Source organism: Taudactylus pleione, unplaced genomic scaffold (assembly GCF_031769625.1).
Source record: "Taudactylus pleione unplaced genomic scaffold, aTauple2 ptg000080l, whole genome shotgun sequence".
NCBI lineage: Eukaryota > Metazoa > Chordata > Amphibia > Anura > Myobatrachidae > Taudactylus > Taudactylus pleione.
Genome location: NW_028284482.1, coordinates 1,716,023 through 1,731,022, shown reverse-complemented (window position 1 = coordinate 1,731,022; position 15,000 = coordinate 1,716,023). Strand labels below are relative to the sequence as shown.

General features: G+C 43.7%; 1 protein-coding gene across 3 annotated transcripts in view; it reads right to left on the bottom strand.

Moving 5' to 3' along the window:
- The window catches only part of L3MBTL2 (L3MBTL histone methyl-lysine binding protein 2), a 197,561-nt gene extending 185,179 nt beyond the window's left edge, over positions 1-12,382 (bottom strand). For all 3 annotated transcript variants that reach the window (XM_088468106.1, XM_088468108.1, XM_088468107.1), the window contains exons 1-2: positions 12,299-12,382; positions 10,309-10,524 (exon numbers count right to left, since the gene is read on the bottom strand). In XM_088468106.1, coding sequence (XP_088324232.1) covers positions 10,309-10,498 — 190 coding nt within the window. In that variant the 5' untranslated portion in view covers positions 10,499-10,524; positions 12,299-12,382. The remainder of the gene's footprint in view (positions 1-10,308; positions 10,525-12,298) is intronic.
- Between the last annotated feature and the right edge of the window lie 2,618 nt (positions 12,383-15,000).

Below are 15,000 nucleotides of genomic sequence, written 5' to 3'. Positions count from 1 at the left end.
GGGCAGTCACGTGTCCAGAATCGTGCGGCGTCTCTCATGGATGGCCCGGACCTATTAGATTCTAGACACTGCAGTGATCATTTCATAGTAGTATTACACAAACCGTTACTATGGTTCCCTCTAGGTCATATGCTATTTATTTGTATTACGTTATCAGGACATAAAGGGAAAGAAAACTACCCATACTTGTGAATTGCAGAACTACCGCTTGCAAGACTGATCCAACTTTTGGATCCTTTACAGCAATATATTACTCCTGGAACTACTTTGTCTTTCTACACTGCCTATGAGGACAGTGCAAATCCTAAGACACCGCTAATATCTGAGGGTTCTAACTGCGCACGAATAGGAATATGTGCTTATGAGACCTTCTCTCTGCCGGTGATAGTACATGGTAAATATTTGTCAATTGGACAGTGCTACATATTTACTGGAGGTTAATTACAGGCTTCCATTGGAGAACTGAATAATAGTTCTGCACACTGATGAACTTTATTGATTAACTTTTTCTCGGTAAGGTATAGTTCACGGTTAAAATACTGTTCCACGATAATAGGGCAATTTTTTTGTTGTGGAAGCATGTGGTCCACTCAAGTGGACACGTGTATACCTTCTCTTTTGTTACAGTTTACAAAAAAAAAAAAAAAAGGAAAAAACTTTGTGTTTTTATAAGCCCTGAAGACAAATAAAAACATTTTTGAAAAATCTTGCATTAGGTTATTCTAATTCATGCATGAAAGGGTTAATTGAAGACACACATAACTCACTCACTCAATTTCAACCATCCACTTTAGCCCATTACTATCTAAAGCTTGTCATGTGCTCAGTCAGCCTGATTTATCATCATGTATGGACAAAAAAAAAAAATTCTCCAACTGGAGGTTTCAGCCCAATATTTTGGGGGCCTTTTTCAAAGAGACTCTTTGAAAAAGGCCGCCAAATATTGGGCCGAAATGCATCAGAGGACCCTCCTTTTTTGCTGCATATTCCTTTGGAGGGTTACATCTTTCCAGAATTAGTTTGAAACTTCCTATTGGAGAATACAGCGGTCAGCGACATCCAACATGCAGGCACATGGAGTTCTAAGCCTGAGACACTGCAGGTTCCATACACAGTGGAATATTGCCTTGCTAACAGACACCTGTCAGCTAACAGCATGATTTGTACAGATTCTATGGGTGATTCACCTGGGTAAGCCCTAGTGATCATAACTGTTAATACTATTGCTTTAAATTAACCTGCTTTGATGCATTATAGCTGATGTGTTATACAGAGGCATAACTAGGTATTTGAAGGCCCCATAGCAAAAGTTTGTAAGGGCCCATAGGTACCATCCAATGGTGAAAAACATATATAACACATGTTACAAGGAAGATGGGCCCCCGTCAGCTATGGGCCCCATAGCTGCTGCACTTTCACCTATGGTAGTTATGCCCATGGTATTATACATACACTAAAGGAATTTGGAGACATTAATTTAGCATTAAAGGAGTTCATTTGACACACAAAAAGCCAGACTACTACTGGTAACGTGGGATCTCCTATTACGGACTTAAAGGATATTATGTCTTATATACTTTACAAAGAACTTCCAGAAACACTATCAGTATGGAATATAATCAGCACCCTGACAGTAGGGATGCAGACGGTCACAATACCAACAGCCGCAACCCGACTGTCAGAATCCCAACAGCTTGTGGAGGTAACTCAGGGAAAGACTTAGGGTTAGGGGAAAGAGTTAGGGTTTGGCACTAGGGGAAGAGTTTAGAGTAAAGCTGGGAACACACGTAAAGAATTTCTGTCCAAGTTTATTGGTTGGAATTAAAATCTGGTAACGTATGGGAGTAAATGATGATCAGTAATTTGCTTCTAAATGCCAGAAAACAGATGAAAATGGTCGTCAGACAAGTTTGTTAAATGTTTGATCTAAACAATTTGTTCAAACAACAGTTTTTGTCCATTTTCCGGCATTTGGGAGCAAATTGCTGATTGTCATTTGCTGTCATACCTTACCAGATTTTCATTCCAACCAATCAACTAGTTGGACAGAAAATCTTTACGTGTGTAGCAGCTTTGGGCTTCAGGAGAAGAGGGTTAGGGTTAAATGGAGGGTTAGGTAAGGGTTATAACACTTATAGAAATCTGACAGGATGCAGCTGTCCGTATTCTAATCTTTGGCATCCTGTATCCAACCAATCAATATAAAACCTTTTTATGCCTCAAAAACCACTACTCATTGATATAGAGTAGTGGTTAAGGCAGTGAACTGACAAGTTTAGGGTCAGGAGTTTGATCCCTAGAAGGGGATTAAAATTAATTTGATATTGATGGTTTATATGATTTCGCTGGAAACTGTACCGTCCTTGTATTGAAGGTTTATGAAAGCTGAAAATGTTATTACTTTTTTTATTATCAGCTCTCTATACAGTGTTTGATATTTTGGAATCGGTATGAATTACCGCCGGTTCAAATCCCGACAGCGGCTGGCCGACATGTCCCGATCGTCCCCAGGTTAAGTATCAACTAACCTAACCTAACCCTCCTTAGAGGGGGGATTAGGGTTAGGCACTGGGGGGAAGGTTAGGGTTAGGCACCCCTAAGTGCCTAAACCTAACCCCCCCTTCTCCCGCCACCTAAACCTAAGTCCACCCCGGGGGTGCCTAACCCTAACCCTCCCTTCTCCTAGCCTAACCCTAACCTCCCGGGGGGGGGGTGCCTAACCCTCAGTCCCCCCCCGGGAGCCCTAAACCCAACTCTCCCCCCCACCGCGGCTGTCCGCAGCGGCGCCCGGCACAACTTCAATCGGGATACCGGGCGCCGGTCTCCCGGCGTCTGTAAAATGACAGGCATCTAGATTTAGACGCCTGTCATTTAACCCTCGCCGGGATAAAGCAGTCGGGAAGCCGGCTGTCAGGCTTGCGTCCGCCGGCTTCCCGACTGCATACTGATATTTTAGATCAATTATTGTGTGTAAATAAATTAGTTTTTTTTTTATCATCTTTTATATGTGTCCCGATTGATTTAAATTCTGACATTTCATATTAAAGCACTATACTGTATTTTTCATAGTGCAGTTCTAATCTTGATTTCTAATTTTTGAATTGTACTAATTTAGGTGAGTTTCCACATACTTACTTTTAAGATGCTGCTGCTTTATTTACAATTTTGCATATACTATATTCTTATATATTACAATTGTCGTTATTTTTTGCATATTAGCGCCAGAAGTTTATGCTGTTTTTTAGGAGTCTTTTTCTCTCAGACGCCTCCTGCAGGCATTAGCATATTTGTTGTCTGGCATAGGCTTATTTATTATGGATCAGGGTGTGTGGTGCATACGGGCCCCAGGAGGTCCCCACATCACGTACTTAAAGTATACTTACTTTACTCTGGCAATAGCATCGATCCTCAGCATGGCCATCTTCCCAGTGACATTTTCGAGAAGATGGTATTACGGAGTGAAAGCAAAGACTCTGGCACTGGGCCGGAGCCTTTGCTCTCTTGTGCGCATGCACCATCTTCCTGAATATCACTGGGAAATAAAAATGAAATAACTTTTCTGTTAAACTGCCCTGCCTCCATGGATAGAGCTTACTCTCCATCAGTGATACAAGTGGCCACAACAGACATAGACATAACAGTGATGTAGAAGATGAAAGGGTCGTGGGTGTATCTACAATGTGTGCAGGATGTACTGTGCGCATGGGTCCATGGGTGCAATAGAAATTATTGGGAAAATGGTGCAGGTGCCATTATCCGGGAGATTAGTGCACACAAAGTATTGAAATCACAGGGAAAATGGTGCCTACGCCATTTCCCTGTAGATTGGCGCATGCACAATAGACTTTGTCACAGTGCAATAGTCTACTAGGGACATGCTCCAGTAAGAGAGGAACGGAACCGCATGGAGACTGCACATGGGCCCCTTCATGCAGGTCTGTAATTGCAGATTTCATGTTAACTTCTTTGGCATGCGCAAAGCAAATTCATGCAAAATATGTGTTACACCAACTAATGAAGTGCTCACTCTGTGCTTATAGACCTCTGTCATTTACATGAATTAGTTAAAGCTACCCTGTTTCAGCAAGCACAGTGTCAAGGCCTTACTCAGAGATAAACAAGATGGTTTGAGTACATCTGTGATTCATAGTTGCCGACATTGAGCTCCCTCCTTCCGGGAGGGAGCTGAATGTCTGCACACAACGGGGGCGTGGCTGGGCGCTGACTCCTCGTGGGGGCGGGGCCAGGGGCGTGTCCACATGATCGCATCATCGTGGTCCCGCCCCCTGTTCACAATGCCGAATATAAAGGCATTGTGAAGTAGGGGGCGGAGCCACGATGACACGATTTAGCGCGAATCGTGTCATCGGGCCCCCCTCTACGGGGGGTTTCTAGCTATAGTCGGGTGTCAGGCAGCAGCTGGGAGGCTTGCCTGCCTTTTTGGGGGGTCGGGAGCGGCACCCGATATTTGGGAGGCTCCCAAATAAATCGGGAGGGTAGGCAAGCCTGCTGCGATTGTTGGGGGTTTGTGCATGCACAGAACGTGTCCTGTGTAATCGCTCACAGTCCTCCCTTAGGTATTTGGGAAGTGGACACAAGGACCGTTCTCCAAGATGAGGGGTTGTCGCCCCCATTTTGGAGGCATGTTGAGCCCATGCTCTGCTTCGCCAGATGCAGACTTCCTGGACCAGGCTGTCCAGTAACGTCAGCGAGGCTGAGTAAATGTAATCTTACGCAACCTTATGGACACTGTACTCAGATCGCAGATGCATGCAGGAGGTGTCTATTTTCTACAGACCCTTCCTGCTGCCTTTGCATTTTAGTTGGATGTTATTGCATAGCCAGTTCTGTGCGGCTGTGATCTGTGCAGTGCTTCTTTGTGTTATAGGTGAAATAAAGCATTAAAAATTAAGACAAAAAATGGCTTGGGGTCCCCATCCACACTCAAAAGCATAACCAGCCCTGGACCTCTGAGCCCGTTCTGGTACAGGAAAATCAGATGGAAAACCGGCATGGGGTTCCCCTTATTTTCCTATAACTAGCATCCAACTTGAATCGGCCGGGGTGGTAATGCCATAGCAGGAGGACGCACAGTGTGAGGTCTCCCTACAAAAGTATTATCCAGCCTCAAACTGGTCAACCATGGCTAGCAATCATCGGAAAGTGGGGACCCCAAAAACAGTGAGGGACAGTGAGCGTAAGATAGCTCTCCGTGGACCTGTGACCTTTCACCAGTCATTGGAAGAACATCTGCACCTGAACCATCCTGTACCTGACAACTATAAACATTTTAATGCATTATAAAGAGTATTAAAATTTACCCAATAGTGCCTTGCATTAGCACTCGCTTTTATATTTATATTATTACCAGTATGTTTAACTGAACTGCTGACACACATTAACAGATAGAGTGGAACACATTGCCATCTATAATACAGAGGCACTGCACAGGTCACACTGATGGAAACTTGCTCTATTTCCTTATCGGTCTTACACCAGTTATTTATTACCAGTTATTTATATAGCGCACACATATTCCGCAGCACTTTTACAGAGAATATTTGGCCATTCACATCAGTCCCTGCCCCAGTGGAGTGTTCAGTATATGTTCCCTACCACATGCTCACACACATACACGGGTTCCGGACTATAGACAGACAGTAATTAGTTAGACAATGTCTAGAAAGACACCAGATGTTAGACAGTTAATAGTTAGACAAAGATAAAAATTCGACACAGACAAAAGTCAGACACACTAAAGTTAGACATGTAAAAAGTTCGACAGCTACAAAAGATCGACAGGGTCAAAAGTTCGCCATGAAAAAGGTCGACACAAAAATGATCGACACATTTCTTTTTTGTTTGTTTTTTTAGGATTAGGGTTAAGCACTTACTGGAGGGTTAGGGTTAGGCAGTTACCCCCACGGTTAGGATTAGGCACCAAGGGAGGGTTAGGGTGAAGATTAGGGCTAAAAACAAAAAAAAAGTATTGTCGACCATTGTTGTGTTGACCATTTTCATGTCGACCTTTTGTACCTGTCGAACTTTTTACATGTCTAACTTTAGTGTGTCTGACTTTTGTTTGTGTCTAACTATTGACTGTCTAACATCTGGGGGTAAATTTACTAAAGTGAGAGTTTTTAGAAGTGAGTTTTAAAAGTGATGTTGCCCATAGCAACCAATCAGATTCTAGCTATTATCTTCTAGAAGTTGCTAGTAAAATGTTAAGTAGAATCTGATTGGTTGCTATGGGCAACATCACTTTTAAAACTCACTTCTAAAAACTCTCACTTTAGTAAATTTACCCCCTGGTGTCTATCTAGACATAGACATAGTAATTAGTTAGACAATCTCTTATACCACACCCCACATACACACTAGGGTTAATTTTGATGGGAGCCAAATAACCTACCAGTATATTATTTGGTTTGTGGGAGGAAACCGGAGCACCCGGAGGAAACTCACGCAAGCACAGGGAGAATATACAAACTCCACACAGTGGGAATTGAACCCACGACCTCAGTGCTGTGAGGCAGTAACGCTAACCATTACACCGTCTGTGCTGCCAGTTGAATAACACCATCGGTCATCGGTATAAGGAATGTCCAATGCAGTTTATGTACGTAATGGCACTAGAAGTGGATACTATTTTATTTAATGCACAGTGTGAACTATTTTACTTTCAGATGAACCTGTCACAAATGAAGTGTACATACTGTACCACAAAGATTCTGCGCTTCTGTTGTTCTCTCTCCACCAGTGGACACTGGTTGTCCAAAGTGCATATACAATTTTAAGAAGGGGAGTGCGCGGAGCACAAATTTCATAGAACTGATTTTATTATACAAAATACACTATGTATTTTTATTTTCTGGGTCCAACTATGAGACATCTGCTAGTGAAGACCAGAATATATCAGGCTGACCTTTAGTTTTACATTTCAGATTGCCCTGTGCAGAAAGATCCTTCTTTATCACAGACATTTATAGAAGCCTTGTTGAGAGCTCTATCTCCTCTGGCTGCAACTTGGGACCCTTTTAGGTGCATCGAACCCCCTTTTTGCTCAGATTATTGAAATGGAAGACATTTTGCGCTTAGCGGTGGATATTCTGAATTCATGTCCACTTAGGTTTTCTAGCTAGAGTTTAAGGAATCATGTGAATACCTGAAATAGGTAGGGTTTGCCTAGCCCTATTCCCTATACCTCTACTTTACTGCTGTGTTTCCCCTTGTGACTTTTATTGTCAATTAAAGGAAGTCTCACTAATTCAACAGAATTTTGTTCACTATCTACCAGCAGGATTAAAATATCACTGACCCAGAGACAACGACTTGCAGACGTAAAATAGTGCCAATCAATAACTGTCTGAGCCAATTGTGAATTGGCATGTACAAGTACACTACCGTTCAAAAGTTTGGGGTCACCCAGACAATTTCGTGTTTTACATGAAAACTTACTTTTATTTATCAAATGAGTTGCAAAATGAATAGAACATATAGTCAAAACATTGGCAAGGTTAGAAATAATGATTTTTAGTTTAAATAATAATTTTGTTCTTCAAACTTTGCTTTCGACAAAGAATGGTCCTTTTGCAGCAATTACAGCATTGCAGACCTTTGGCATTCTAGCTGTTACTTTGTTGAGGTAATCTGAATACATTTCACCCCACGCTTCCTGAAGCACCTCCCATAAGTTGGATTGGCTTGATGGGCACTTCTTGCGTACCATACGGTCAAGCTGCTCCCACAACAGCTCAATGGGGTTGAGATCTGGTGACTGCGCTGGCACTCCATTACAGACAGAATACCAGCTGCCTGCTTCTTCCCTAAATAGTTCTTGCATCATTTGGAGGTGTGCTTTGGGTCATTGTCCTGTTGGAGGTGGAAATTAGCTCCAATCAAGCACTGTCCACAGGCTATGGCATGGCATTGCAAAATGGAGTGCTAGCCATTTACCTTGTACAAATCTCCCACTTTACCAGCACCAAAGCAGCCCCAGACCATCACATTACTTCCATCATGCTTGACAGATGGCGTCAGGCACTCTTCCAGCATCTTTTCACTTGTTCTGCGTCTCACAAATGTTCTTCTATGTGATCCAAACACCTCAAACTTCGATTCGTCTGTCCATGACACTTTTTTCCAATCTTCCTCTGTCCAATGTCTGTGTTCTTTTGCCCATATTAATCTTTTCCTTTTATTGGCCAGTCTCAGATGTGGCTTTTTCTTTGCCACTCTGTCTAGAAGGCCAGCATCCCTGAGTCGCCTCTTCACTGTAGACGTTGACACTGGCGTTTTGCGGGTACCATTTAATGAAGCTGCCAGTTGAGGACTCGTGAGGCATCTATTTCTCAAACTAGAGACTCTAATGTACTTGTCTTCTTGCACAGTTGTGCACCGGGGCCTCCCACTTCTCTTTCTGCTCGGGTTAGAGCCTGTTTGTGCTTACCTCTGAAGGGAGTAGTACACACTGTTGTAGGAAATGTTCAGTTCCTTGGCAATTTCTCGCATGGAATAGCCTTCATTTCTAAGAACAAGAGTAGACTGTCAAGTTTCACATGAAAGTTCTCTTTTTCTGGCCATTTGGAGAGTATAATCGAAACCACAAATGTGATGCTCCAGATACTCAACTAGCTCAAAGGAAGGCCAGTTTTATAGCTTCTCTAACAAGCAAACCCATTTTCAGCTGTGCTAACATAATTGCACAAGGGTTTTCTAATCATCCATTAGTCTTCTAACGCACTTAGCAAACACAATGTGCCATTAGAACACTGGAGTGATGGTTGCTGGAAATGGGCATCTATACACCTAATTAGATATTCCTTTAAAACAGACATTTGCAGCTAGTATAGTCATTTACTACATTAACAATGTATAGAGTGTATTTCTGATTAATTTAATGTTATCTTCATTGAAAAAAAAAAAAAACTGCTTTTCTTTCAAAAAATAATGAAATTTCTAAGTGACCCCAAACTTTTGAATGGTAGTGTATAAGCATCATGCTACTAAGAAAAATATGAACAGTCTCTGCAAAGTGTTATCCTGAAATGCAGGCGCTTGTACCAGGCTCAAAAGTTAAGATAGGCAATTCATGAAATAAATGCATAGGCCATGTCACTCAACATGCTGCATGAAACAGAAAAAGTTGTTCTGTCTCATTGCCCCATCTCATTCCAAGTGTCATAATCAGGAGGAAACTTTTTTTCTTGCAGAAATAAATCGATTTAATATATATTGAAACATATTACATTTCTGTCAAAGACATTTAACAAACTAGCTGAGAAATGCATGTGCAACAACTTATGGAGTTTTAAAAAAAAAACTGCATCAGTGCAATGTGTGTCCCTATTAGGCTACAGTATAAAATGTCATCATGACCTGAATCAGAAAATATAGTAAAATATACAGTTTACTTTATTAAGAGTTGTTTCATAGGTATACCCAATCACAACTTATCCTGGTGCAACTGCAAGCCAAAATATGTATAACCAACTTCAAATTAAGTAAGGGAGTGAAAATATCCATCATGAATAATCTATTCTAGCATGAAAGTGTTCTTGTACCATGTAAACATAGAATAAATCACACAAGGGAGATTTTCACTCCTTTATCAAGTAAACATTCTAAAATGTTGTTTCAATATAATTGGACTCAAATAAATCCAACCTAATAACTGGCTCATATTTTACAACATACATATACAGTAATCCTTTTTCCATTACTTGTCAATTAGACTGATCTAGTAAGTCACAGGGCGGAATTCAATTCATTCCAGCCCCTATCGCGCCCGACGGAGCTATTCTATTCTTGCTCCTGTCGGGCGCGATCAGCTGCCAAGCGCTACCTTTCAGCTCGCAGCCCCAGGGGGATGAGAGCTGAAATGAGCGAAAAGTAACATGTTTGGGCGCCCAAACATCACTTTTCGCGATCGCGCCCAGCACTTTGGTCGGGTTTAGCTGCTTTACGCGGCTAAACCTGACCTCTATGGGCGTGATCAGCGCGAAGAATGGCAGCAATTGAATAGCGGCCCGCGATCTCCTGTCACTTTAGACGGGAGATCCGGACCGCGTAATCAATTGAATTCCGCCCACAGAAAGATATCTGGTGATAATAAAATTAATAATAATTATTATTATTGCCAATGGGAGCTGAAAGCGTCAGACATTCCAATAAAAAGTTATTTTTTTAGGGTATTATTCACAATAAAGTGTAAATATTATTCACACCTGAGTGTAAATATTATATCATACTCTCTCTACATATACTGATCAGAGATTATATAATATAATCAACAAACTGAGCACATACCTGGCTCGGAGACATTTTCCGCAGAAGCCTTTACAGCACTGGAGTGAGGTTGTAAATTTGATGCTTTAAGTTGCTCTTTAGCTTTCTCAAAGCTGGATTCTTCCAGACCAGAACTGCTGTCACTAAGTGCACTGCTGTTATATTCTCTGTCATTGCCAGTAAATAGATTGTAGGCATCCTTAGTATCCATTGTCACGGTCCTTTAAAGCAAGGTACCTGTGAAAAGCAAAATGGTAAGAGGCACAATACAGGCCTTTCATCACACAAAAGTGTCAAGAATACTTTCTGGATTCAGCGCAACTGTATGCCACACCACATGTAGATGTGCCTCTATCTTCACAGCTATTGGGTAGGGGATTAGATTCCCTGTGGGTAATGCCTTTTCTTCTGTCCAGAACCACATTATGGGCCTGATTCGCACGCAAGTCCTAAAGCAGAAGCACCTAAGGATTTATAACACACTGCGCACACATCGCACCATGTATATGCACCTTGATGGAGGCTACATTCGTGGCCAGTACTCTCTGTCCATGAATTGGGAGTTTCTGGCTTGCCCAGCGCAAAGGGCTGGATGTCTCAGTGCAATGCAGTCTGCATTTTCATAGTAAATATTACAGTTCAACCTTGCAGATTCATTATACAATCAGCTATGCATCAGTTGTAATCTGACATCTCATGAGTCACTTTGAACACTGGCTAGGCTGCTCATGGCAAGGCGACTTGAATTATCAGAGTTTGAACAGGACATTATAGTGGGTGTCCGATGGATGAGACATAAAATTTCCGTATTTGTTCGGACATTCAATATTCCTCATTCTACGGTGTCACGTGTGTACCGGGAATACCTCATGGAAGACATTACCACCCACCATGGACAGCGCAGTGGCTGACCATGGGTGGTTAATGATCGCGACCAGTGGCATCTGGCCAGAATTGTCTGTGGTAACAGACGAGTGACACTGGCTCAAGTCACATCCACATTCACATTCAATGGAGGTACCAGGTGCATATTCAGCAGGTCAGGGCAATGTTCTTTAGCTCCTATGAGATATGGGCGAAGAGGACCCATCCCTGTTAACACTCTGAAACCAAACACAGCGCCTCACCTGGGCTTTTGATATTGCTAATTTGACCCTGGGGAACTGGTAACATGTGACATGGTCCGATGAGTCACAGTTCCAGTTGTTTTTTGGCTGATGGCAGGATATATATATATCGTATCTATAATGGGTGCAGGGGGGCCCTGCACCGCACACACTGCACCCATATTATATTAGACTTACCTGTCCGTGGTCCCACGTTGGGTGTCAGCACTGCTCAGAACACCAAAAAATGGCAGCTGCAGCCATTTTTCCGGTATTCTGCGCATGCGCAGCAGACTTCGGGCACACTCTAGTGCCCAGAGTCTACTAATGCTCCGGTGGCTGGCCAGCCGCGTCAGTCGACTGCCGGCCACCAGGGAGAGAGGAGGGGGCCCCGCATGGGGAGTGCACACGGGGCCCCTCCTCTCTTAAGACGCTATATGTTATAGATCAAGTGGAAAATGTAAAAAATCTCCATAGAAAAAGCAATAACCCAACCTCTATCTGTAAACATATACTTTTATCATGCCTGCCCATAAAAACTGCAAACAGATATGCTGAATACAGCGTGCAAATATATTATCACATGGAGAAACCATATTCTTTGAGCAAAACTCTTTCGTACATAATATACATACTGCCACGGCAGAAAATTATACATTAATACAGCAAAGCCTATTTCATAAACACTAATTTGTTACAAAAAGAAATGTTGTTGCACTGACACGTTACATGTATCACATATCAAATAAGACGGCTAGGAAGCACATTGTCTCGGCTCTTACTTAATTATTACAACAGTACAAAAAGGCTTCCTAGCTATACCTATGTCTGTACACGATAGTCACAGAGATGTACGAATAAAAAGTATAATAGGAGGAATAGAACGGAAACCTCCACAACCTCACCATAAGCGATCGCGCATGCGCCACTGAGGCTCACTCTCCGGCAATTAGTGATGACGCCTACTATGCGCCATTTGCTGCAGTGTGTGAGTCGGAGACAATCCTAAAGGGTAGATGTTAGAGCCTAGTGGGCTAAAGGACCTTTGATGATGTCAGCAGCATGTGACCGGCTGGGGTGGAGTCAGTATCAGTGCCGTGCAGCGGTGGTGTGCAGCTCGCTGCACACATACAGTAGCTGCATGTGTGCACACATACAGTAGCTGCATGGTACAGGTACAGTCTACAGATCCCTGATGACTGATAGGTGACTGAGGTTAGTAATTGCTGTCAGTGACCGGAGAGAGTGAAGCGCGGGGTGCCTGTTTCAGTGTCTCTCTATGCAGAGGTCAGTCTGAGCCTGCAGCTCCCGGCTCCTTCATGCCATATCACCCTCATTCCTTACACACTGTCCCAGCCCTAGTTTCATTTTTACTGTTTCATGACTCGCAAGAACTATACCATATGTGTATATGTATTTATGTATGTGACTATATGCATGCACAGGTGTGTGTGTACAGGGGTGTATCTAGGGTTCCGAGCTCCCCTGGCTAAGAAAGGGACTGGCACCCCTGTGCATGCCCAAGATTGCCAAAAGATTGCAAGAACAAACTGGTTGCCATGGAAATACAGCGTCGCCGTCATCTCTAATCTGGGGCTGTCCGCTAGCCAATTGGAGCCCACGGATTGGCAGCCAATCAGAAGTGGCCGCTCCTGATTGGCTACGGGTCTGTGCGCTCCAATTAGCTTGCGGACAGCCCCAGATTAGAAATGATGGTGGCGCTGTGCACTGTACTGTGTGCAACCAGTTTGCTCTTGCAAAATGTGCTGCACATGTTCCTCCTCATTCTGGAAGCTGTCAATAAGCAGCAGTGCCCCGGTGACCGCACCTTCATGCGGTCTGATACTGCGCTGATACTGGTAAGTGCTAATCAGTGCTCTGTGGCAAGCTCTGATCAAAGTACTTACCAGTGATGTTTGTAGAACCATGTGGCATCTGCTCACTGCTTCCCTTTTTATATAATAAATATATTAAAAACTTATACATTTGTTTATTTCTGTGCCTATGCCCTAAGGATTCAGTATGATTATCTGGGCAGCAGTGAAAATCCTGATCATCCCAAGGTATGTATTTCCTACCCTATTCTACCCCCTAACCCTCCCTTAGGGGTGCCTAACCCTACCCTCCCCCCAAGTGCCTAACATTAATCCCCCCTCTACGTGCCTAAACCTAACCACCCTTCCCCGCCGCCTATACCTAAGACCCCCGGGGGGGTGCCTAACCCTATCCCTCCCTTCCCCTAGCCTAACCCTAAACTCCCTGGGGTGTGCCTAACCATAAGTCCCCCTCGGGGATCCTAAACCTTAAGATCGCACCCCTTTTGAGAAGCCAGGTCCCCTTTTCCGCCGTGCAAGCACCTTCGGAGCGTACATAGGTACAAGCCTTACATTTTTCATACCCCCACTTCAAAATTCCCACTTCGACCCGTGTATGTGTGTGTATATATATATATATATATATATATATATTGCAAAATACACGCTATAGTGCTTTTTTACGCGATACCGGAGGTGAGGGTCTCCGTTTTTAAAAATGTCCGCCGGCGGTGATTGGTTGGGGAGATGTTGCCGGCTGGGGGAGCGTTCTGCTGCGTACTATTGGTTCAAGTTGAGGAAGTGCTCGGCGCTAGATTGGTTTGGGATTGGTTTGGGCTGACTGATCCAGTGTTGGCACCAACGGCCAGCTCTTGTCTAGTTCACTCTTATCCCAGGTAACCTGACAGTATCCTAATACTGTTGACATTACCCTTATACACACCCTAGTAACCCGACAGTACCCGAATACTGCTGCCAGTACCCTTATACACACCCCAGTACCCCAACAGTACCAAATACTGCTGCCAGTACCCTTATACACACACCCCAGTACCCCGACAGTACCCTTATAAACACCCCAGTACCCCGACAGTACCCTAATACTGCTGCCAGTACCCTTAATACACACCCCAGTACCCATGACAGTGCCCTAATACTGCTGCCAGGACCTTTATACACACCAGTACCCTGACAGTACCCTACTAAGCTGGCAGGGCCCTTATACACACCCCAATACCCTGACAGTGCCCTTATACTGCTGCCAGTACTCCTATACACACCCCAGTACCCTAATACTGCTGCCAGGACCCTTATACACACCCCAGTACCCTGACCGTGCCCTAATACTGCTGCCAGTTCTCTTTTATACACACCCAGTACCCTGACATTACCCTAATACACACCCCAGTACCCCGACGGTGCCCTAATACTGCTGCTAGGACCCATATACACACCCCAACACCATGACAGTGCCCTAATATTGCTACCTGTACCTTATACACTTCCCAGTACCCATATACACACCCAGTACTTTGACAGTGCGCTCATACTGCTGCCAGTACTCTTATACACACCCCAGTACTAATAATGCTGCCAGTACCCGGACAGTGCCCTCATACTGCTGGCACGACCTTTATACACACCCCAGTACCCTGACAGTGCCCTCATACTACTGCCAGTACTCTTTTATACACACCCCAGTACTAATAATGCTGCCAGTACCCGGACAGTGCCCTCATACTGCTGGCACGACCCTTATACACACCCCAGTACCCTGACAGTGCCCTCATACT